This window comes from Ruditapes philippinarum, unplaced genomic scaffold, assembly GCF_026571515.1.
Source record: "Ruditapes philippinarum isolate M1 unplaced genomic scaffold, ASM2657151v2 ctg214_1_1_1_1, whole genome shotgun sequence".
In the NCBI taxonomy this organism is placed as follows: Eukaryota; Metazoa; Mollusca; class Bivalvia; order Venerida; family Veneridae; genus Ruditapes; species Ruditapes philippinarum.
In genome coordinates this window covers 192,263-218,343 of record NW_026866619.1, presented here as the reverse complement: position 1 = coordinate 218,343, position 26,081 = coordinate 192,263, and the positions used below count along the sequence as shown (strand labels likewise).

Here is a 26,081-nt window from a genome sequence, read left to right as displayed (position 1 = left end):
GGTTTTTCTTGCGTAGGTAAAGAAATACGACCTCATATCAGCTGATGGAGACACACTAAAAATACGCTTCTACGACATAAGGGGTTTTGAAAGTGGAAGAGAGAATGCAAAAGAGCTTGAACTTCTAATAGATGGACGGCTTCCTGAAAACTATCAAGTAAAGTGATTCTTCAAATCGATTATCACTTTCAATTACGCCCGCATTCGATGTTTAATTACCTTTTTTACAGCAACATACTTTTAATGTGTTTCAAATATACATTTTTGATTGGTTGAGCTTTACATCGTGCAACATTGTGAAGAACATATGGCATCTTCTATGCTTTGCTGGTGGAGGAAAACCTTAAAAATCCTGTATGTTGTAATTGTGGTTGTATACCACACTTAAGTGAAATTTTATATATGTATATAATTATGCTTATAAAAAAATTCAAACATCGATGAAAATGTAAAATATGTACTGCAAATAATTGTGCACATTATATCATTAATCATTAAAATATAAGCATTCATTTCTTATTTCTAATTATCTCCCTTTATTTTAATGAAATGTTAAATTCAGTAATATCTTTACAAATAGTGCTTTTTGGAACTTACAATATTGATAAATCTAATTTGAGCATCATATTTTGACATAAAACCATAAAGTATTGTGTCACAGGATCTTTAAATGCCGCCGTGTGATGAACATACATCTAAGTAGAAACATCAATGTTCCGTAAGCTAGCGATGAAATTCAAACACACAACGGATCGAGGCTAATGATTTAAATCGACGACAATAACAACTCGTCTACGGACGCACTAGGAAGAGCTTGTTTAGTTCAACCTTTTCCCCCTGGATTTTTTTATCATTTTGCCATAACAATGTAACAAAAGATGAAAAACTGCATATTAAGTTAATTATGATTATGACGTATCCCATTCACAATTTTGTTAAATTTATCGTAAATTGTATTGAATCACGGAGAGGAACTTTTACATGATAGTCGGAATTTTTTTCTTTTTCTTTTGATTTCTTCTATGAACTGTGTTGTCTTTCTTACCTGAAATAATTATCGCCGTCCAAAAAAATTCTCGTGTATATTTGTTCAGTGACAAAACATTTCCGTTCAAGACAATCTAGTTTTGTTTCTGGTATTTTTGTTCTATCAATAAAATATTCTGCTTAGTGCAATAATCCTACTTCTAAATCGCTTTTGAAACATGATGCTCGTTTAAAATTGTCTTATGAAAGCTTTAAACTGGCTTTCATAAGCATCTTCAGTCAAAATGCTCGTGCAACATTTTACTCTTGACGAATTGGATCAAATTCCAAGAGCATCTATAATATTGTTTGGACAAAAAAAGACTTTATTTGGTTATATGGCATCTACAAAACTTTGTAATCTTTGAATTCTCCTCCTTTTTACTATATAATATGTACCTTTGAATTCCTGAACTTCTAAATTCTGAATTCCGAACGATTATCTGGTAACATTTGTGTTATATCAATTAAATTTAGTTCCTAAACCCGGGAAATAAAAGGGTGTGAATGATTGTTAAACTTGAGATAATAAAACATATTATTACACAATGTCAGCATCTCCAAGTTATTGTTATTATTTATCTTGTCACCTAAGATAATCGCATTCTATCAAAGCATGTCAAAGCCTTGGTTTCAAGTGTGTGAATTGCACAATTTAGAAGTATATTTCGGATTCTAAAAACATGTAGATTTGTCGTATAGTCTGAAGCACATTAAATTAAACATTTCCATACATTTTCCCTGGTATGTTTCCAAATCTAAGGAACGTGTTCACCGGGGCTATTGCGTTGTGTTCAATACCAATGTACTATCTATAGTCGAATTATTCAAATTTTCCTATTTTGAAACAAATAAATCACACTTAGGATATAATGGGTTCTGTTTAAACATTTAAACATATCCTTAAGTCTTTTTGGGAAAAGGGATGACCGGTAACTTAAAAATAACACCACTTTATATTAACAGATTCAGTTATACTGAGCCTGCAAAATTTAAATTGCCATATTGGTAGTTTTCATTTTATTTAATATATAACCTTTTCAGGTGTTGTACATTCGTAACATAATTTCTATATTTCAGTTTCCGGAAAAGTTCAATCCAGATGATGTCATAGAAGAAAGACCAAATCCAACATTAAATGAGCAAATACATTTAATCTGCTTTGTAGAAGAAAATTCAGACTTTGATAAATATACTGTTGCGCATAAGGAACAAATCAATGGAATCAACCGTATTATCTGTAATAAAGGTAAAATGTTACATAGAAGCATTTCACAAAACAAATAGATTGTGAATGATTTCATGGTCATCAAATGATTTACCAAATATGTTTTACTTCAAAACTTGCACACAAATGTTACTCTTTTTATCGCAACTTTTGGAAAAAAGAGATACTTTTGAATTTTGAGAAAGATTCACACGTGATGTCAATGAATCATAGTTCATACTACTTGCTGATCTAATCACGTCAGGTCCACCTTCCGTTAGCCCCGAATTACCGACCAACTTCGTCAACTTCTATATCTTTGTTTGTATATGACTGCTTTTTGACTTTACACAAATGTATATTATTGCAAAGTAACGAAAATAAACTAGTCTATATGAATATGAGCAGTCATGGACCTTCAACAATATCAACCCAACAAACAAATAAAATATCAACACAATATTTGCACAACCAGATTTAAACAGCACTATTGCTAACATTTACATGACAGTAAATACGTTCACCAGCGCGCACAGAATCGTGATTGATAACGTATTTTGGTATATTCATTCACTCCGTCTCCGAGAACTAAACACTACAAAACAAGTCATTTCAATAAATAAAAGTTCAATAAAATGTCTAGTTTGGCATCATTAAAAATTAAAAAAATTCTAATTCAAAACGAACATCCTGCACGCTTCTCGTGTTGTAAAGTTGCAGAAAACTACGCTAATTATGTTTTATATATTGATTGTAGGGTAAAAGTAGCAGATGAATAATAGACATTTTATCAGATTAGTGTGATTGTAGCGATTTCATGTTTTTTTTGACAATCTAATGGCTATGCTAGAGCAAACGCCAATGATAGTGGTTGACACATGAGAAGTGCAATGAATGAATAGAATACTCGAACAAGGGTCGTGAATTAATGTGTCTCGATTGTTAATCGTCGCATAGCAGTTTGCAAAAAATAATGTGCAATCCCTATGTAGTTAATATCGTAATGGCTATGCATGTTAATATAGAAACGCAAATGATAGTCATTGAAACATGACAAGTGCATCATTCAATGAATGAATTGAATACTCGAGCAAGGTCGTGAATGAATGTGTCTTGATTGTTAATCGTCGCATAGCAGTTTGCAAAAAATAATGTGCAATCCCTATGCAGTTAATATCGTATGTATAGGTATCATGCATGAGTCGAAATACAGATCACGTTCTGCTCATCTGTGCATAACGTTGTGAGCTATTTTGATCTCCTACATGTATGTTGTACGTCGTCGAGTGTCGTCAACAATTTCCTTCAACAACATCTTTTGTGGAACAATTGACTGCTCATTAACCACATTTAACCGGGATGATCCTTTTGTGGTCCCTTTCAACGTCGTTAAAATGGTTTTGGTCTGTTGCGTTACTAGGTCACGGAGCCAGAGAAGGAGTTCAAAAATGCAAATTAAAAAAAATCTTCTGGTCTTAATTACTTACCAAAGGCTTTGTAATGTGGTATGTGATATTATCTGTAGGTCCTTTACCAAATGTATTCAGTTATTTATACAGTAACAAAATTGGCCCAGACCCGGGGTCACAGGTTTTCCTTATATGTTTATATCAAAAACTTCAAAAATATTTTTATCTTAAATGACAAATGCTTAAGGTTAGATATTTCACACGAAACTTTGTGTACTAGACCCCCTTCATTGCTCTTCAAATGTTGTGTCTAGTATCAAAATTGGTCACACCTGGGTGTCATTATTATTTCTTTTTTGCATATAGTATAAACATCTTCTCTAAAATGACAAAAGCATGAGGTTAGATAATTGGCATTAAGACTACGGTTGTTGACTACATCTAAGTTTGTTTAAGTTATGGCCATGCGGCATAGTTTTTCATTATAAACGTAATTGGAGTAATTCGTATGCGCAAATAATCCTCTGAAGCTTCAAAGTATAGAGCTTAGATATTTGGAATAAAATACTGTGAACCTCTACAAAGCTTTTCAATATTTTGCACTAGGGACTATTTAAGCTTTGACCTTAGCGTCGAGAGAATTCTTAATATACATTTATCAAAAATCCTTTTTTGAAAAGGAGAAAGCTGGAGCTTAAATATTTGACATTAAATATTGTCTAGTAGATCTGTATCAAGATTAATAAAATTAATACCTTGGGGGAACATGTTTTCCCATCCCATAGGGCACAGTGAACTACTTTCTTATTCTTTGGTTTAAATCTATTAAATTTGGACCAATGTTGCACAGTTCGAAATGTAAAATTAAAATTCATTGTACGCCGCCTTTCCTTGTTTATCTTTTTTACCATATTTTAATATCAGCTAACCTAGATTTTGGCAAGTGACCTACTTTCTTGTCTTTTCGTTTATAGCTATAGAATTTGAAAGATGTTTACAGTTTTAGATTTAAAAAGTTAACGTTGATCTGACCTAGATTTTGAAGAGAAGTACCGTACTTTTCTTGTTTGTTCTTGGTTTACAAATGTGAAATATGTACTATGTGCACGGTTTTAGATGTAAAATTGAATATTGGTATCAGCTAAACTAAAAATTTAGATTTTTTCCTTCATACAGATATGGAATTTTGACTATGTGCACAATATCTGGTGTAGAGCTTATATTTGATAACAAATGACCTAAACATTGACACTATGACCTACATTTTGTATTTTAATATCCAGTTGTAAAATTTGGGCCATGTATATAGTATAATTAAAAAAATATTTTGCTTGAAGTGTGGTCTAGTGACAATATAGTTCAAAAACATATAATAGTCTGTCTGTAAGTGAGCACCTAGGGGCCAATTCCCTCCCTGTTAAATAATACTATGGGAAAAATCCAAAACATAAGCTGTTTAAAAAGCATTATAGCATTTCTGACTTCTTCATCATGTGTTGCATTTATCCATGTCTCTATATAATTTTAAGACTGAACTATGCCGTTATAGAAAAATAACAAGAAACAAAAAATGTTTGAGTCATTTTATATGTTAATTTATTTCTCTTAAAGGATTACCAATGGTTGTAATTGCAACAAAATTTGACAAGCTCTGTCCTAAGATATCCGAGAATGTTGCTCACCTTTTTAAAAGTCCAAAAGCAAAAAAAGCAGTCGACGCAATTGCTGGCTTCCATGGAGTTAATAAAAACCAAGTGCTTCCCGTGGTAAATTATACTGATGAAGAAGAAGGTCTAGATGCAAAAGATCAGCTGGCGTTGAAAGCTCTCAATAGGATATATCAATTAATAGAGGGTTATTTAACACATCATCCAGGTAAAACACTGTATACATACCTGTATATTCTTATTTCTTGGTTTATAACCTACATCCTCTCTGTGTGCATTTACATTTATGGGTCTGAAAGAATGCTTACAATGAGCTTGTGGTTTTATAATAAAAAGTAAATACATAAAAAGTGAAAATACGACAAGTTCAATTTTTGTCTTATTGGCATGTCTCCACATTCTTCTTTGACGATCAAAGAGCAGACACAACAGATGTGATGCAAAAATATAGCACTTTTTGTGCCCACACTTTGGGGGGGGGGGGCATTTAGATTTACCCTTGTCCGTCCGACCATCCGTTCTTTTTTGTGTCGCAAGTAGATAAAAAGTATTTTACCTAGAGTCATGAAACGTCACAGGAATGTTGCTCAGCATGTGAAGTTGAGCACCTTGGGTTTAGCTTGTGGATTTTTTCTGTTTTGTCAGAGTTATTGCCCTTGGCTTAGTAAACATTTGCAATTTTCAACTTGTGTCGCACGTACAAATATTAGACCTAGAGTCATGAAACTTCACAGGAATGTTGCTCAGCATGTGAAGATGTGCACCTGATGTTTCGTTTTTTGGATTTATTCTGTTTTGTCAGTGTTATTGCCATTGACCTAGTAAAAATTTGCAATTTTCAACTTCTCTTGCACGTAGCTCAATAAGTATTTTACCTTGGGTAATAAGGTTATTTGTTCCTTGAGTGCTTGAGTTAGAATCAGCCATATTTACAGGAATAATGTTCAACATCACTGTGAAGCTATGCACCTTGGGTTTTGCTTGTGGTTTTTTATTAGTTTTGTTAAAGTTATTACCTTTGACTTAGTATAAATTTGCAATTTTCAACTTTTTCATGCATAGCTCTAAAAAATATTTGATCTCTATGCCTGAAAAAATACAAGAATGTTGGTCAGCATGTGCACATTGGGTTCGCTTGTGGATTTATTCAGTATATATAAAGTTCTTGCCCTTTACTAAGTAAAAGATTTTAGTTTCACATGTAGCCCAAATATTTGACCAAGAGTCATAAGATTGACGAAACAGTAGAGGTTGGGGCACCCGTGTCCTATGGAAACATTTCTAGTTTTGTTTTGATTTTTACATGCTTTTGTTGTCATTTTGCTTTGTTAAACTTAAGAATGCTAAAGCAATAAGATCCGACAAATTTGGACTTTGGATTAACTTTATTTTACTGCGGTCGAGTTGTTGGGTTTTTTCTGATAGAAGCTTCAAATAAACCATCAAAGAAGGCCAAACACCATCCGTTATTATTTTAAAGAAAAAAAAACAACACTTTTCAATTGTTGTGATAATGTAGTTCAAAATGGAGAACTTTAATTAGCAGTATGGGTCCCGTATTGCAGCTAGAAAGTTTGAATTTGAGTACAGGGCCGTACGGTCAATAACTTTCTTAAAACTTTATTCTCCATTCGTTCATAAGGAAACATTCGAATATATTTATCATTAAGGTCTTTTAGATGTTTTCTCTTTTCAAAGGTCAGGCATTTTCTTTATAAACTGCCGGATGTGGAGATATAGTTTTATACCCTTTTGTAAAGGACACTTCCTGAAAGATTCTACATAATGGCAGGAAGCGAAAGAACTTGAATGAAAAGGAATGTGAATGAAAAAAAAAATAAAACACATCTGAAAGACGTTTTACGTATGAGCTGCATACATGAAAAGTCACTTGTCACTTCGAGCAAACAAAAAGACAAGTAGTGATTTTTATAAACGAGAAAAAAGTTGGAAAGTGTTGTATAACTGATGTTAAACTACCATTTTTAGATTCTAACTTATGTATCTTATGTCAATTCTTTTCTTTTTATTTTGAATTCCAGTTTAATTTATTACCATTTCTTCATAACTGCAATAAATTCCGATAGGATTTATTTAATACAATAAAAATAATTTGGAAAATATCCAATTTTTAAAACGAAAACATTATTTAATCGATATAAAACACATGCTGATTTAAAAAAGTAGAACAATCCAATTTGGAAAAATAAATACTCCATGGAAACAAGACGACAAGAATTTTCATTATTCCGCCCGGGCGGCATATAAAATGAAAGATAAATAAAAAAGAAAGGAAAACATCCTTAAAAATTAAGATAAAGTTAAATGATTTTATAGAGATTTTTGATAATCTTGGATGCTCGTGAAGTCTGCTAAAATCATGGTGGCGGTGGCTGATAATGAAAAACTAAATACATACCAACATAGACACAACTTTTTTGTAATAATGCTTATTTTGCACATGCCATACCTGTTCTAATTAGTTACATGAATATTCATATGATTTATTTCTTACTATTGCCGATTTGTTTCAAGCAGAACAAAGCCAATGCAAATGCAAAAGAGGAAACCGGTATGGATACACGATTGAAAGAGAACTACTGGTATAAATAAAAAATACTAAACAATTTAAACACAATTATTGTTATTCTTATTGCTTAATATGACTTACTTAAGCAACGAAAATCTTTTGTCACCAAATGCAAGAGACAAACAGCAACGTTTATGTATTATTTGTATATTTCAGACATAAAATTTGTCCCTGATGGTTGGAAAGATCGTGAAGATGCGTTGCCTGTCTGGGTAACTAACATGTTTTTTCATCAATATCAGATGAAACATAATGTTGAGATTAACAGAAAGTAGATATACGTAAAATAGTCTATAAAAAATCCCTAGCATTATTTTTCGATCCATGTGAGTTTGACGATCATTATTGCATTAACACGAAAATGCGCCATTTAAGGAAACATATTTCTAATTAGACCTTAAAAGCCATAATACCTAGATCTTAAAATTTTCGACAATGTCCCATAATTTGGAAAAACTATCATTCGGTAAGGACTGGTCTATTGACAGCTTTAGAAATATTATTGCCCGATTAGGAGATTCTTGCATAGCTTTTACTATGTTTATTTTTGTTCAAGTGTTTGTTTGGTTTGCTTTTGTCTTGTTTGCAATTTGTAGTCTTTCTGTTCGCGTATTCGGTTATTTGTGTGACTTCGCCTTATTTCATGTTACTGCCCTTCCACCATTTAACTTTTTTTGTCTTGATATATATTAAGGTTTTCGTAAATAACTTATGTTTCGTAAGATGCAATAAATATTACACGCAATTGAATCAAGAATGCATTAAAGAACATGAATTTTGAATAATACAATATTTTACAACATGAAATATAAGTTATTGAATTTGCAACGTTTGATATGCCATATTCTTTGAACTGACGCGTAGGCCTTTTCAGACCAAGATATTATTCTGAAATATGGTCTAAAATTGGTGTATCAAGGATTTTTAGCAAGCATTAATCAACATGCAAAATATCTTGATTTTCATCAAATTATACAGTTACATACATGAACATTTTACTTCTCGTGGGGAAACGTTAAAATATATTTTAATATTAGATCGATAACTGAATATTTACATGTAAAACTTGAATCACGGGTTAAGTTCTGTCTGGTTTTATGCATATTATTGATTGTTTGATATCTTAAAATATATATAAGTTGTTAGATAAGCATATTTTATGGCGAGTTACTATACACAGTATCGACAAGCCCGTTACGTGATTATAGAGGGTAAAATGCACAAGGCTGTTGTTGTAAATACTACAATTTACTACGTACAATAAAGGAAATTACACATTTTGACCACATAAATTACTGATAAGCTCAAGTATCAGATAACTTTAGAAGTCTTTTTCCAGATTGTAATTTTCATTTTGTTGATTAGTAATTTGTAAATGTAATTTAAACTTCTTTTATGTTTTTAGATATCAAGTGTCCATGCATAAAACAAATGTAGATTAAAATTTTAAAAGTTACAGAAAAAGATGGCTTATGAGAAAGGCATTATCTTTTCACTCTAAAGGTTCTATAAGTGTACATGAAGCATTTTCTAGTAAATTTAAAGTGTGAAGTGAAGGACAATTCATAGGAAAATCGTGACTATGACATGAATGTAATGTAGGGATAATATACTGAATACCAATTTTAGAAAAAGTCAAAGTCAACCAAATCAAACATGTTGAAGTATTTTTCTTCCACAAAAGATCTGTCAACATTCACTGTAAGAGAGATCTTGCATCGAATGTACAAATATAACAGGATAGGGAAGACATAAACATGATATAGTAGCATGTACAAAAGAGGTTTATAAATACTTTCTGTGGTTATTTATTATATAAATGTATTGACTAATGATTCAAAATAATGCTTGTCTTGAATGAAATGGCAAAATAATTACAGACCTACACAAAATGTGTTATAATCCTGATGTGTGAGACCTTATGGTTGGACAAAATGCTACAAAAACTATTAGATGACTGGTCAGAAGGTTATATCTTATTACAGTACTTATAACAAAAATAAGTTTAAAACTTTTGCTATATATTGCGTTCTAAATAAATGAGTCATATTTTCGAATAAAATATCTTTAAGGATTTTTTTTCATAGAAAATCATGAAATTTGTCCAAGTTTTTAATGTTTTGGTAGGGATTGATTAAAGTGAACTTTTAAATCTGGAGGCGATATATTTATTGCTTAATGAATCCAATTATTCAATATTTTGTGGTAGTTAAACATTATTTCAACAAAAATTTTATGGTGGAAAATGTATAATGATATTAGAGTACAAGTAGTTCAAGGACAGATGAAAAGAAAGAAAAAAACTTAGTTAAAAGCCAAATCTAAAATTCAATTTGAAATCAGATTTTGGCTTGGGTTAAAGCTAGGAAACGTTTCTGCTAATTTAAAATGAAGTGGGTATTTACAGAACTTGTAATATTTTACACTATAATTTCTTTTAATAGAGTAACAAATCTGTTTTATTTTAGCTTCAGCTGACAAGCAATTACTTTGAAGTGTATAAATCTTATATTATTTATTTTAATAATAATTCACTTTTTGTATCGTCTGTTCTGTAATAAGAGTTTATACATATCATTTATGTCAGTGAAACACCATATATTTGTTGACTGTTAAGAAATTTGTAGCAAGATTAAATGTTTAAATACGCTGGGCAGTTGGAATGTATACCTACCATAGGTCACGTGATTCCCTTTGTCGATATTTTGTATAATAACAATAAAAAATTTCAGAAGGATGATGTTGAAAAAGGAAATCAATTGAGTGAGAAATTGACACCCTTTGATGACAGGAACCTACGGATCCTGTTGGTTGGTCCTGTTGATAGTGGTAAATCGAGTTTTATCGATTCGGTTCAATCTGCGCTTCGTAGTAAAATTACTGCAGATGCCAGCATTAGATTTGCGAGGACAACACCGGAAAACCTTTCCTCTACAACAGAAAAGGTATCACCACACATATTTATGCGTGTATTATAAAATCAGAATGAAACATCAGACATATTAACAATCATACTTATATCTTAATACACGCTAAGGATTTTGACAGAAGCAGTTGGTGCTTATTAAAGTCAATAAAGATAATACAATCCATGCAGGTATGCATGTTAAGAGCATATTATCATCTTACATAGTGTTTACTACAATTTCCTCTGTTGATTGTATATTACAATAAGACAAAAACTGATATTAGTACAACATCATAACAGTACAGCTAGGTCAAATAGCTGTAACAATTCATGTCTTTCCATTTAATGTAAAGTTGAATTGAAGCAACTACTAGAATATATGTGTCAGCCCAAAGGGTTTTCTGTATTGATTTGATTACAGACATATATTGTTTTGTTCACATATTTTGTTGAAAGCTTGATGGTGTAGATCTATAGCTAAAATATGGGATCAATTGTATTTTTAAATTTATTAACGTTGACGTAATTGAAGTCGTATGTATGTTAATTGTGGAATTAGTTGATGTTTAGCTAAAATGAAATTAATCAGATTACAACTGTTTATTGCTATAATGTCAGAAAAGATGTTTTCACCAGGAAAATGATTCATGGTATATCTAGGCCCTTTTATAAATCCTTTCCGTCGAACTGATGTCCTTGTAGATATCATTCCAATGAAAGCAGTGTATTTACCTTCCGCACCTATTGCTGTCATGTATTAATCACTAAATAACGTCCATAAAAATAATACATCTTTGTTTTAGTTCAAGCTCTTTCCCGTTGATTATGTCGACAACGATACAGGCTTATTACGGAGGAGTGGTATACGTCTAGGTGATACACCTGGTTTTCAAGAACAAGATGGCATCAAAGAAGATCATGTCAAGTTCATAATTAGTGGAAATGTGCCCGATTGCTATAAAGTAAGTAAGTCAGATAGCAAATTTTATCATATGTAACACCATTTGACACTCTGAATTAGCAAAATAAAGAATTTACTGAAGTTTATTTTTAGGAATATAAATTAATCTAAATATGTCAGATCTGCAACAAATGAATTTAATAGTTCAGTTTTTTTGAAAGCGCTGTTATGTTTTCATTGCCTCTGTGAACAAACATTTTAAAGATAAGTGTGTACTTCACTGGCTGTTTTTTTATTATTTGTTTCTGTTGATCTCTTATTTCTAAGCGTTTAGTTCTACCGATAAAACTAGATGTGAGTTTGATAAAATATGTTCAATCTTGACAACATATGTCATTTAAAAGCTACAAAACAATCTTGTGACGACGTACACTTGCCATAATGTTTGACTTTCCGTTTCTTACTTTGAATATTAGCTGTAACGATTTTAGTTACTACTGATAGAGGGCTAACACTACGTTTAAGTATATTTAAAATTATATATAATTCTTCCTTCAACTTACAAAGTGTTGTGTAAAACTCAAAGGTTCACAAAGAATAACATCACACGGACGCAGTACCGATGACATTCGGTGGGTATTATCGTCGGCCTACATCTAATTTTGTTTTATTTGTATGTTTTAGATCATAAATGGAATTCAAGATACACAAGATGACTTCCAGAGAAACCCGCTACCAGGTGACAAAATACACTGCGTTTGTTTTGTTTTCGACTGTGAGAAAGTACAAAAAGGCTTTACAGAAAGTATAAAAACGTCCATGAAGAGGTTGCAACAAATGATCGTTGAACAAGGTATTTACTTTGTATGAAGAATCGATAATGCCTTCTTTGTGTCAAGTCTTAAGATTGAAAATGAAAAAACACTAGATTTTTTTAAGAAACTAAAACATAAACGTGTGCAATCTATTAAAAATGGCTTACACGATGGGTAAATACGACATTTCTTGTTTTTCTAGTGTGACAGGTAATGGCAGAATTCTGATGTTTTTATAATAAAGCGTTTCTAGTTTCACTTTACTTTAACTTAGTGTGCCTCTTCCCTGTTAATATGTTTGAAAAACGGGACGTATTTAATTTATAAAAAGCATATTTCGTAAACACATGGAGAGATTTGAATAAAAGATTCAAAGAAATATTCACCAATATCAAAAGCCGTGTCGCTCACAAGCGCTTAATTTCTAGGTCAAATGTCAAGATCACTGAAAAATGCTTGTGAGGGGCAAAGCATCTACATACATAGAGGAATGTCAATTGAACCTAAGTGTTCACCAATTTGAAGGGGAATGTCGCGGGCTAAATTCAGGTCCATGCAGCCATGGTCACACAAAATGGCCAAAGTTCAGATAAAAATATTAAGATTTTTATAGATACCATCTAGCCATCATTTATTGAGGGATTGTAACACAAATGGTCATTATCATGACTATGTCTGTGACACGTGTATGTAGGTCAAAATTTGCAAGCTCATGGTTTGTAAAGATGATGCCATTTAGATTATGTCTGGTGAATATCTCCTGCATGCATGTAATAATTTTCAAAATACTTTTTTGAGAAATGTTCACCACAACACAGAGACAACCTTGCTTGCCGCACTTCTTATCGCCCATATCTCCTAAATATTTTGTGACGGGCGTATTTTGTGACAATGTTATTCTTATTTATTATATGTTCAGCCGAAATCAATTATGGAAAGGATGATATGATGTCTTAAGTAAACGCACAATTGTCACTGAAAATTTATATGAGCTGCATTAAAATTCCTTTGTTATCATTGTTTATGTCAATTACTTCATTGTATGCTATAGTATATATCTTCTATATTAAAACATCGCTTGTTAATTGGTAAATAAATATGTTTTCCCATGGACAAATTCCTAAATAGTATGAGACTTTGTTTGAGACAAAAGATTATTGTTGAGACAATATTTCCTTATTTGATCTTTACTCTGCAATATTCAAACATATTTTCTGAGCTATTGCAATTAATTCAAATTAATTCATCAGCGTATTGTTTACTGAAAATATAAGATCAGAACAGGATTGGGTCTAGAAAAGGATAAACAACTAATTAATTAACCAAACTGTTACATTATTCATTAATACCAAAATGAGGTCTTTGGTACGTTTAAGGTCTGCTGTCCTGAGAAATTTTATTCTTCTTTATAAGTTTGAAATAATGTCTAACATTTTTAACCATGCCTCAGATAAAAATATATATTACAGTTTTTCTTAAATATAATTTAATAATGTTATAACTAATTTCCAAATTTAAAATCAATTATAGGTTGTCCGCATATAGTGCTCTTAACAAAATGCGACAAAGTAAGCAATTCGTTGAAAACTGGCAGACGGAGAATTTTTGATGACGGAAATGTGAGGGGATGCAAGGACAGACTCATGACAGAGTTCTATTTCAAACAACAACAGATATATCCTATCATAAATTACGATGATCAAAATGATGTAGATAAACATACCGATAGACTTATTTTAGGTATGTATGTCTTTTTAGCTCACATGAGGTGGCTCAGGGTCGGCTTTCATAATCGTTGAGTCCCTTTCGTCTGTCGTCCGTTCACATTAAATTCGTTAAAACACAAGTGGTTACCATATGCCTCAATTGTCATCAAATTTGGTCAAGATGTTATACTTAGGAAATGTACGGACTAGTTGGAACATTGGTCAACTGTGACGACACACTTTGTCACAGGAGGCAAATATAGAAGAATCATCTTTACACTCAGGTGACTACTGTTTCGGTCAAGATGTCCTGGATAAGGGTCAGAAATATTGTTTTGATGATTATTAGCTCAAAATCGAATACGGGTTACATGGGGTTTTAAAGTAGGCTACAAAGCTCAAATATCGAAAAAAAAATGTTTACACTCTAGCCGCTACCGCTTCAGTCCACATATCCTGTTAATTTCCCTAAAAAGTTATTTTGATGATTGCACGCTTAAGTTTGAATATTAATCACCTGGGGTCAAAAACTAGTTCACACGACCCAAAGATGGAGATACCTTAATAACATTCTAGAGGCTGCTGTTTTCAGCCAGATATCCTAAAAAAATCAAAAGATTATGTTGATGATGTTTAAAAATGGTCATATATAATAAATTAATGATAAATCTCGTTAATACTCTAGAGGCAACATTTTACACTCCTTATATCCTTACAATTTGTCAGATGGGTTTTTTGTCAACGTTTAGTTTCAGTACAAATAAGGGTAAAAAACTAGGCCACACAGCTCAACTATTGAAAAACCTTGTTAAAATTCCTGAAGATCCTATTTCGGGCTATTGGTTAGAAAGGTTGTTATGATGATTTCTATAGCAAGCTCGAATATGATTCATCTGGGGTCAAAATCCCGAAAACAGAAAAATCTAAAATTTGATCGGAAAGGATATTTTTATTTTAATAATTTCTAGATCAAATTTGAAAATTTGTAACCTAGGGTTAAAAACTATAATACACCGGGCGAATATCTGAAAACATAGTTAACAAACAAGAGGTATCATTTTTAGTCCAAATATTGTGAAATATTATGTCAAACAGTTTGTTTAGATTATTTCTAGGTAAAGTTTGAATATCTGTCACCTGGGGTAAAAACTGGATTACAATGCTCAAATAATGAAAAAGCTTGTTCACACTCTAAAGGAAACATTTTCAGCTAAAATCCCCGGACATTGGTCAAATGAAAAGTTTCTTTAAGATAATTGCTAGCTTAAAGCTGCACGCCGCCAGATGAGCCAAAATATTTCAAGAAAATCAATATTAAGAAAAATGTACGAGGTATAGTCAAAAAGTTCCCGGACTGGTCTGTTTAAAAAGATTATTGACGTCCGATTGTCATGAAATTTACCATGAAGGTATTTTTAACTAATTTGAGAAGCAACTTGTATGGAAAAAAAAAAATTAGTAAATATTTGGAAATTATTTTTCACATGAAACACGCCCGCAACCCGTGTACGGAGCATTTCAGAATTAATTTTATTTTTCTAGAAGTGAATAATACTCTTTCATGAATGTCTCAAAATACTGGCGCCAGAACGTTGTGATTTTTGTACGTGACGTCAGCTGATCGTTACTAGTAAAACAACTGCAAAAATTCAGCGTGATCGGATGACGTATCGCCATTTTGTGCACCGATTATTCAAGCCACGTGAAAAATTTCTTATACGAAAAAATGTCAACCTTTCAGAAAAAGTACGGAGCAGCTGGCCGGGGCAGTAATAAAATTCTGTGCGATGTTGGAAAATGACTCGACTGGATACCTGGAAGTTTTTAATCAAGATGGAGGGTGTTTCATATTTGTTCTAGGACACTTGGTTTGGACTGGCACAAGCGTTTTAGGGAAAAGGTTAGACGGAAATTACCGTATAGTGCACGAAGCGGAAAGACCGGGTAACGAATCAGCGCCAATCAAAGAGGGAAAGGGAAAACGTCATCGCCAAAGTGGGGGAAAAGTCGATTTGTGATATGCAGCCCCTGTGGGGGCCTTTGTAAAGGGAAAAAACTGAAAAAAAAAGAAAGTGACGAAGGTTTTAAAAACCCATGAAAAAAGGATGCCCCCGCTGGGGTACCTTTTGTTATTACAAAAGGAAAAAAAAAGAAACCCCGGAAAGAGTTTCCCCCGAGAATTTTTCCCGGGCGATATAATGGGAAAACGCAAAACCGTTTCCCAAAGGGGCGCATTATCAAGGGGAAGAACGTGGGGTTGAATTTTTTAAGACCGGAAGAGAAAACCCCGAGAGTCGAGGGTGTAAAAAAGCAAAACATTCTTTAAACCCCCCCCCAAGAAGGCAAAAATTTCCTCCCAAGTCGGCGAAGAAAGTTATGTATATTTTTCTTCATGGATAGCCGGGGTTTGCTGTTTGCTCATGCGGTCCCAAGATCGGCGACAGTCAACAAAGAGTACTATCAAAGGTAAGCATTAATTATGTCGCATGAAAAGTTTTTACTAAATTTTCTAATGTTTATTTATATGATAAGGTTAAAAGGGTATATATAAATTAACCAAAAAAGTGAAAGAAACTTTATTTTTAAATTTGCCCGCATTTGTGGTTTAGTTTCAAATTTAAAATGAATTTGTTATTAACAGGTTGTGCGGAGGGATCTAACGAAACGCTATCAGGGAAAAAGCGAGCAGGCTCGACATCGAAAATTTAATTTTTTTCATCAAGATAACGCTCCAGCACACCGCGCAGGACTGGACACTCCTTAAACTATATTGACTGTTTTAGGATATTGGCGGTTCGTCTCTCCCTTTTATAGCCCGCCCCCTTTGACTTTTGTGGTTTTCCCTAGACTGAAAGCAAAAATTTGGGAGGGTTCGGAGGTTTGAAAACAGAAGAGGGAGATAAAATTGCTTGGGTCCGAAAATAAAAAGTTACCACCCCCGAGTGTTTGCAAAAATTTTTTACCGAAATTTGGGGTTTAAAGGGGGAAACGGGAAAGGGTGTATTTAACCCCCAAATGGGGACTTTTTTTAAAAAAAAGCATGAACGTGAGGGGGAAAATTTGTTTCTGGAATAGGGAACGTTCCCTTTGGACGTCTTTTAGCGTCGTGACGTCGCCAAAAGGCTCCTTTAACTTTCAAAAGTTTTTAACCCGGGGTTTTTAAATTAGTGAAAAATTTATAAAAAATCATTGGACTTTAATATTAAAGCAGCGTTTTCTTTTAAATTTAATTGTGATTTTATGTAAATTATAAAAACATACACAAAATAAAAAAGGGTTTGGGGTAATTTGCCCCGGGAATTTTTTGACTATCCCTCGTACTAAAATTTTAAAAAAAGGAAAACTTTCAAAAATTAAAAGTTTTTTTTTCAAAAATTTTTTTTGTAGACAGTTTTTCGGGTTTTTTTTTTAGTTTCGATATTTTCCCGGGGGTTGGGAAAACAAAAACCAAATTTTTGGGGGTTTTTTGGGGATTTTTTTAGGGGACTTAAAAAGGGTTATAATTCTTGAATTGAAAAGGGGCCGGAAAAGCAATATGTAAATTTATTTTTTGGGTTTCCCCCCCTTTACAATTATTTCTTTAAAAAAACTTTTCCCAAAAATTTTTAAAAAAATTGGGTAACCTGGGAAAAAACTAGGTAAGAAGGGCCAAGTTTTGGAAAAAACCCTTTAATAAAAACAGGTACGTTCGGCCCAAAAATACCCTTTTAAAAGGGTTTAAAAATTGGGATTTTTATTGATTTTCTGGGATTTTTTTCTTTGGTCAAAAAATAAGGTTCCCCAGCCAAATATAAAATTTAAACCCTTTTTTTTCAGCCCCAAATTTTCCCTTTGAAAAGGTTTCAAAAATTTTGGGTTTTAAAATGAATTTAAAAATAGGGTTCACATTAAAAAAATTCGTTTTTAACGACAAAAACAAGCCCTTCCCTTTTTATATCAGGGGCGGGGAAACCGGGGGAAAGTGATAAACCCTTTTCCCCCTTTTTAGACCAAAACCCAATTTGGAAAGGGGCCGTAAAGAAAACCCCGGGCTAAAAAAAACTGTTCCCTTGCCCAATTTTCAAATTTTTAATCTTTTTTAAAAAAAGGGTTGGGTTTATTTTCAGGTCCGGGACCCAAAAAAGCGTGAAAACTCCAATTTTAGGGAAAATTTCAGCAGTGTCAGATTGGACCAAAAAATAATAAATCGAAAAATTTGTAATGGCCATAGTTAAAACCAGTCTAACGTCTACAACATTACATAATTACAATGTACATATTGGTTTTACTACATCTGACGTTTTAGCAATCATTTACGATTAATTTTTCTTTAAGTTTGAAAACGTTTTGAAAGATGGCCAAAACTTTGTTAGGGTATCCCGTACTGTAATTCTCTTGTAATTATTTGTGTAAAACTAAGATTCAATAAAGAAAAAACAGACTAAAAACAATGGTCCCCGATCATTGTACAGTATGAATTGATTACCGCTCATGCCCGTTGCTAGGGGTGTAGGGGGCGTTGGACATTTATTATCCCTCATGAACAGTCATCAAAACCGCGTCTTGGATTTCCTGTATTTTTGTTTGATTAATGTTCCGAGGGATCACTTTGTTTCCAGATTTTTATTACTGAAAAACTAAAAGCAACGAACATCCAACACTTATTACTTTAAATGTACAACAGTATTTATGAAAAATTCGTTCAAGCACCTAATACCTTCAACATTAAAATGTAAACCACAATTTGTAATGGCATAATACTAACATCGGGGAATACAACACGTAAGAAAATGTGTGTAAGGTTTCTAATCAAGGAGGAAATGTTACTTCTTTGATAAATTTTTGTAACAAAATTTTTCTGGATTTTATAGATTCGCGGAAATGTTTAATTGTACCAAAAAAACAATAAAAATTATTTTTTCTCCGCGTTCCATCGTTGAGGAAAATTGTCAAACTCTAACAGATTTATTTACAAAACCGGTTTAAAGGCTTGAATGAATTAAAAACTGTTTTTCATAAGGGTATAATCCCCGCGTAATATAAAAATCATTTCGCGTTTTCTTTACGAATTACCTTTAGCTAAGTTTTAGAAATTTAGACGGGTTGTAGAGGTCGGGGTAAAGGGGCGCCCTTTTGGAAGAAAAAAAGGAGGAAGTTAAGGGAAATGGGAACCTTTTGAAAAGAAAAATGAATTCAGTAGCAAACTTTCTAGTATGATGATTAACAGTGAACAATTTAAGCGTTCAAGCAATGAGGAACAGTATAAATATATAAAATGCAAAAGTTATGATAAAATTAGAAGACGTCGAAAATGGCTTGCAGGATAAGAAATTACAGGAGTGTAGATCTAATATAGCAGAAGGTATTTTAAAATTTAATTTTAAACCAATATTTTTATACCTCTATTCTTAAGTATGTTCGCACGCATATATGTGTTATTCTAAATTGAATTTGTTTATCTGTCGGAAAGGTATTACAATATTTATTTGTATTTTGTGCAGTAAAGTATAGGTGAAAGAAATTTAGGATATTTATGAAATTTTAACAAGAGTCATAAATTATACGTTATGTATGTGTGAAGACAAGAATAATCTTAGATAAATGAATTATTCATGTTTTCCGAAGAGAATACCTGTTTTGTTAAACTGCAGACCAGTATTTCCCTGGATACTCGAGTTATCGGTTATGTAACTGTGTAGTCATGTTTGCCCGGGTTTACCGTTATCTAAATGTGTCATTGACTGTAGACAGTTTGATATGGTATATTTATGCTTGTTGGTATTTGCATTAGATTTTCATGAAAGAACGAACGGACGAATAATTGATAAAAGCATATTTATTGTTTTAAGATTATAAAATCATAAAGTTGTGATAATCATGAAATTCGCTGTTTTTTTAGCAAAAGAAATGATGGCTTGACGACAGAAATAAAACTTGCGGATTCAGCTGAGTTGGTATGGAGAGTCGATCCGGAATATAAGGCGATCCTTTAGCGAGACGATAATACGCGGAAGCGAGGGCTTCTTAGAAGTACAAAGCAGAGAAATCAAAGAAAACTAAGTCAGCACGTAACTGGCCATACCGGAAACAGCAGCGTATGTTTACAGAGACCAGTCTCGGAAGTCAACAATTGGTAGGCCGTCAAGGGCGTAGACCTGGGCTTTGCTTTGCATGTGGCAAACCGGGGCATTGGCGAGGGGCGCCGGAATGCCCAGAAAGGAATACTTATGATAAGATAATTAATGATTTATTTACATGTGTAAACAGAGAAAATATTTACGATGGATGTTGTAAATGTGAAATATTTTGAAGAACATAAAATTATTCACAGTGATGATCTGTAGAGGAGAAAGAAGACACAGTTATTTCACCAGTATGTAGGTTAAGAAATTGTGTAAATAAATGAATATAGGCATCAGACAGTGCATATATTATTCAGGTTGTTGAAAAAGGTGATATGTTATCTTTGAGGGAAGTACGGTGGCACAAAGGTGACATGTGTGTTTTTTATTTATCTCGTGGCCACGACATAGTATATCGTGGCCACGAGTTACTAAGTCGTGGCCAAGAGATAGCTAAGTCGTGGCCACGAGATACAATGTCGTGGCCACGAGTTACTAAGTCGTGAGAAGGAGATAATTAAGTCTAAGCCACGAGATAATTAACCAATCAGAATACACTATATATATTATGAATTTTTTAAACTAAACAACTTACTTTTACATGCATCATTAATCCTTGAAAATACTGAATATATTCATTTTATACTTGTCTTTAGGATCATTTTACAAAGTCACCCTCAAAGGCCTATCAGACACTAATTTTGACTATAGGCCTTTGTTGGGACAATTTTGTGATCGAATTGGTCAGTTTGTACGTACTACGGCCTGTTAACCTTTTATACGATAATATGAGAAGGAATAAGTCCTGGTTTATTTTATTTGGTAGGGACATTGCCCATGGACAGTAAATAGTCTATATGGTAAAATCCTTGTCTGATGAATAATTTAGAAGGAATAAGGCATGGTTTAGATCATTGCACCTGATCAGTAGATGACATCTAATAATTTTGAGGTCATTGGGTCAAAAATCAGGGTCACAGTGACGCTAAATGTAAAATTACTGACCAGTCAATAAGTTGTATAAATGGCACTTTTACAGGCTGGTGAAGTAGGAGCATCCTTGTACTATAGCACATGTCTAGTTAATAAGGGAAATCCATATAAATGGTGTAATCTGATTGGTTATTTATCAAACGATAGCTAAGTCGTGGCCACGACTAAGTATCTCTTGGCCACGACATAGAATGTCGTGGCCACGACTTTGCTTGTTCGTGGCCCCGACTTGGTAACGACATAGTATCACGTGGCCAAGACTTAGCTATCTCTTGGCCACGACTTAGTAACTCATGGCCACGACATAGTATCACGTGGTCACGACTTAGTAACTCGTGGCCACGACATAGTATCTCGTTCGCACGAGATAAATAAAAACACACACATGTCACCTTTGTGCCACCGTAGGGAAGTACCGCCAAGCGTTGTACTTAAAAATAATAGGTCTGCGAGAGATAATATTAAGTTTGTAGAAGAAGAAATAGGGCGTCTTCTCAAAACGAAAGTAATATCTAGGTCTATGGTAAAACCGCACGTAGTAAATCCCTCAACTGTTGCATATAGCAAATCGGGAAAGCCTAGATTAGTACTTGATTGTAGACACATAAATTTGTTTTTGCATAAATTCAAAGTAAAATTTGAAGATATCAAGGTAGCAGATGAGAATCATCATATTGATATTTTTTCAGAGCGTCCCACATACTTAGGGATTTCATGGATAAGCGATTGTAAAACAAATTATGTTTTTTTCAATTCTTTAATACTTGGAATAAGTACTGCAGGACATATTATTACAAAAATGTTAAGAGTTGTTGTGTCATTTTTAAGAAGTAAAGGTCATCGAGTCATTATGTTCTTAGATGACGGAATTTGTGGACATGTCAATTATGACGAACTTAAAAGATCTAGTGCTTGTGTGAAAACGGCACTTTGTGATTTCTAGTCATTATGTTCTTAGATGACGGAATTTGTGGACATGTCAATTATGAAGTACTTAAAAGATCGAGTGTTTGTGTGAAAACTGCACTTGTAAATGGGAAATGTAATTGACAGCCGACAAATAGAGTAGTTTGGCTGTGCCATATTCTTGATATGTCTGAAATTTTTTTACACATAACAGGTTCTAAAATAGATAATTTTGAAAATCAGTAGATTTATTTCAAATCAAAATCGATAAATTTGTTATCATTTATGTGAAAACTTTAATATCAGTGGTAGAAAAAATTATTTCTCTCCTAAATGTTATAGGGAATAAAGTTAGAATAAGAAGTAGAGAAATGTATAAATGTATTATGTCTAGAGCAAGTTGGAATGCTCCAGTCAAGGTAAGTGAGTCAGCTATCGCAGAATTAAAATAATGGCGAGAAAATGTGAGGAACTTAAACCAAAAAGGGAAATATTTCAAAGATATGTCAGTTTGTAGAGTAAGTATATATGTCGATGCAGTTGCGGAAGTGGGTTCTTACATAATGAGCAATTTACTGAGAAAAAAGACAAAGAGCCTGATGAAATCTATTTTCAAGGTGAGATATCTATGATTCCTATATTGAATGTACATTCCGAATGTATATTGGATATATGTACAGATAAAGTTGTGTTCCCGGAAGTGAACCTTGTTTCCGAATACAAGTCGGAATTGAACATTAATGACAGTGGGCTCCAAGAAGTGAGCACAGACTCCAATTTTCTATCGGAAGTGTACACATGTAAAAGCAATCTCCCAGAAGTGAGTATTAATTTCGAAGATATATTGCACAAAGATAGTAGTCAAGTGCTCCCGGAAGTGAGCTTCGATACCGATTGTATATCGGAATGCTATGAAAGTAAAGACAAGCTTTCTCAAATGAGCTTAATTTTAAAATGTCTCCCGGAAGTGAGTCATGGCAGGTTAAAAGAATGTAGAAATAATTCTAAAGCCCCCCCCCCCCCTTCCCCAGAAGAGGGCAAGCTTCTCACAGGCGTTCCTGGTGTTGACAGGAATGATATGGTTAGCACTCTGGTTCAGAAAGTACGTTATATGCCTAAAAGAAATGGTAAACTGAGTAAAGCTTACAAATGCTTTACGCCAAATAAGCCAGGGAAGGTAGGAGTAATTGAGGAAACGGAATTTCAGCACAACACGCACAACCAATCATTGTTGCCATGTATTTGGTCACCATCATTCAAATTCAATATTTATAATGTTATAAGATTATGTTAAAGAACTGTTTTATAAGGAAACATTTACAAAGCTAGTGAAAAAATTTATTGAATGTATAGGTTTATTTCAAGTTTGTATATGTAGAACAGAACTTGTATTTTGATTAAGGAAAATATATTTATATGTATAAATTTGATATATATGTTAGCATGTCTGAGCACGGTCCGTTGTTCAATATTCCGAGGAATAGTCTGAGGAGGATCACTTTTGTGTTTCCTCCGTGCATGCCCACGGATTCTACGGCTCCTCTTACGTTTAGAAAAGATAAAATGGGTTTTACGCAGGCGGCCAGTATTCCTGAGACGAATATACAATCGAACCCGTTAAGTTAGTACAACATTTTCGATCGTGATATGCTTTATACATGTGTATTTCTCATTGTGATATATCATCCTGTTATAACGATCCCGTAATAAAATAACCTCGCTACAATGCACAGCATAGTTGTTTGTTTATTGAACGTTAGAGTCAGACTGGTATTTACGATCTTAAATAGGGAGTTTTAGTGCTAAATTAAACATTGATAATTGAGCTTGCCTAACATATTGTATAATGTGTCAGAAAAAAAGATTTTTTAGTCATTTTTAACGCCCCTTGCTTTAAATCCAGTGGTTTTAAAAAAAAATCCAAATTATGTGCTCAAATGTACACATTGACCTGGCCATTTGTGATCTTTTTCTTGGCCATACTTAATTACATGTACCTAATTATAATGGAAAGTTGCAAACATAAAGCACCGGCTAACAAATTCATCCCCTTTTTTTCAAATGTCACGCAGTTCATGTGATAACTCTGAAGACGACTTTCAGTTCTTACATTTCTCATTATTTTTTGTATCATCCTTTTCAAATGTTAAGTTAAATACTTGAATAATAATAAATGACAAAGACAAAAAAAGAATAAATGTGATGATCAATGTGTGTTGAAAGCACTCGATAAAAACACTCTCTTCAGGAATCATACACATAAACTATTTGATATTTTCAGCGGCGTTCTTCAAAATTCTCGAACTCGGAAAAAATCATATGGAAAGGGCTGACGGACAAGTATAGGATAGATGGATGAAAATAATTGGTTTTAAAACAGAAAGACAATATTACATAAGTATAGACATACTTGATGGTGCAAAATGTCTTAGATAATCATAGTTTGTATTATTCCATCTTTCTTTGCAATGTATGATAACTCTATTTTCATCAATGAAACTTTTTGCATATGTTTTAAATTTAGTTCATTGTGTCCAGCCAAAACATGCATAAATGTTTAAGTACCTTTCATCAAAATAAGTGTTATTTTGCCCTTTTTATTACATAGTACACTTATATTTTCATTTTCATAAACTATTTGATTAAAATTAATGATTAAATATTTGAAAGCCAAACGATAATGTGCATAATCTAAGGAATACTTTTTACGATATTTAAGTTTGAAATGCGTATTTCTTTTGCAGCTAATTTCAAATGTTTCGATACCTTAGCTTGTACAATCTTGCATATCAAATTAGAAACGTCAGATAGTGTCGGTTTGTTCTGCCTCATTCATTTCTTTTAAATAAGTCCGTCACCCATTCCAATCATATTGAATCTACTTTTGCTGTGTTAAAACATGCTTTTACAGATTGCATATCATTCCCATTCCATTAATATTATATAAACGACTATAATTTAAATATTTCACTTTATATGTAGCATGATAATAGCATCATTAAGCTGTATAATTATGTTGCTGCTTTTTAATCGTATGTATTTCTTTTTACTGAATAATAATGCAGTTCCATTTAAGTTAGTTGGCATGACGAAAATAGAAAGTTTTGTCCGACATGTGTGTACCATTTGTAGGTCTTTACCAATATTTTTTGTGCTTTTTTAAAGCATCCCCTTTCGGCCTTTTTCATCTTTTTATTGTGCATATAGACCCAAATATGAAAAAAGCGTGATTTTTAAATATATTTCTTAGCATATTTTATCATCTTGTGAAGATGTTTTCCATGTAAGTGCTGCACTTGATCTGTGTTAGAAATTTTAATTTTCTGTTTTTGATCAATAGAGCGGCTTTAAAATTAAATCTGATACATAAAAATATAAGCAAGACTTTTCAGTTTGATAAATGTTTTTCTTTAAAGTTAAACAACACAGTCGAAAAGTTTCCGATGCTTAAGTCGTTACACAAATTAATATTATTTTAAATATGAAATAGATATAAGAATTAATGCAAGTTTAATGCTTCAGCTAGTAAGTGGTGGCTACTGTAAAACATCAAAAATGCTTCTACATATACTACCCAGCTTTTGATAAACACCAAAAGTTTCTCACAATACTATAAAAAGTAAAGCAAATCATTTAGTTAACATAGTTTCATTAAAAATGTTTGGAGATTACCCTAAACTTAAAAGCATTCAACCCGCGTTTTATCTGGGTTTTTTTTAGTGACAGCAGATACACATTATTGTTTTTATACACTGATACTACAAATTCAAGATACCAATTGTAAGGCACATCCTTCAGGGGCATAGCGGAGGCAGATAAAGTAGACGACGCAATGCTCAGACAATCTAGGCC

The 26,081-nt window shown here is 32.8% G+C and overlaps 1 protein-coding gene across 1 annotated transcript; it reads left to right on the top strand.

The window, feature by feature from the left end:
• Positions 1-26,048, top strand: LOC132733089 (interferon-induced protein 44-like). Its single transcript, XM_060719684.1, has 9 exons — positions 1-157; positions 2,107-2,275; positions 5,254-5,517; positions 8,056-8,111; positions 10,632-10,844; positions 11,611-11,769; positions 12,393-12,561; positions 14,054-14,263; positions 24,511-26,048. The coding sequence occupies exons 3-9, from the start codon at positions 5,262-5,264 to the stop codon at positions 24,573-24,575; spliced, it is 1,128 nt and encodes a 375-aa protein (XP_060575667.1). The 5' UTR covers positions 1-157; positions 2,107-2,275; positions 5,254-5,261; the 3' UTR covers positions 24,576-26,048.
• Positions 26,049-26,081: the final 33 nt, after the last annotated feature.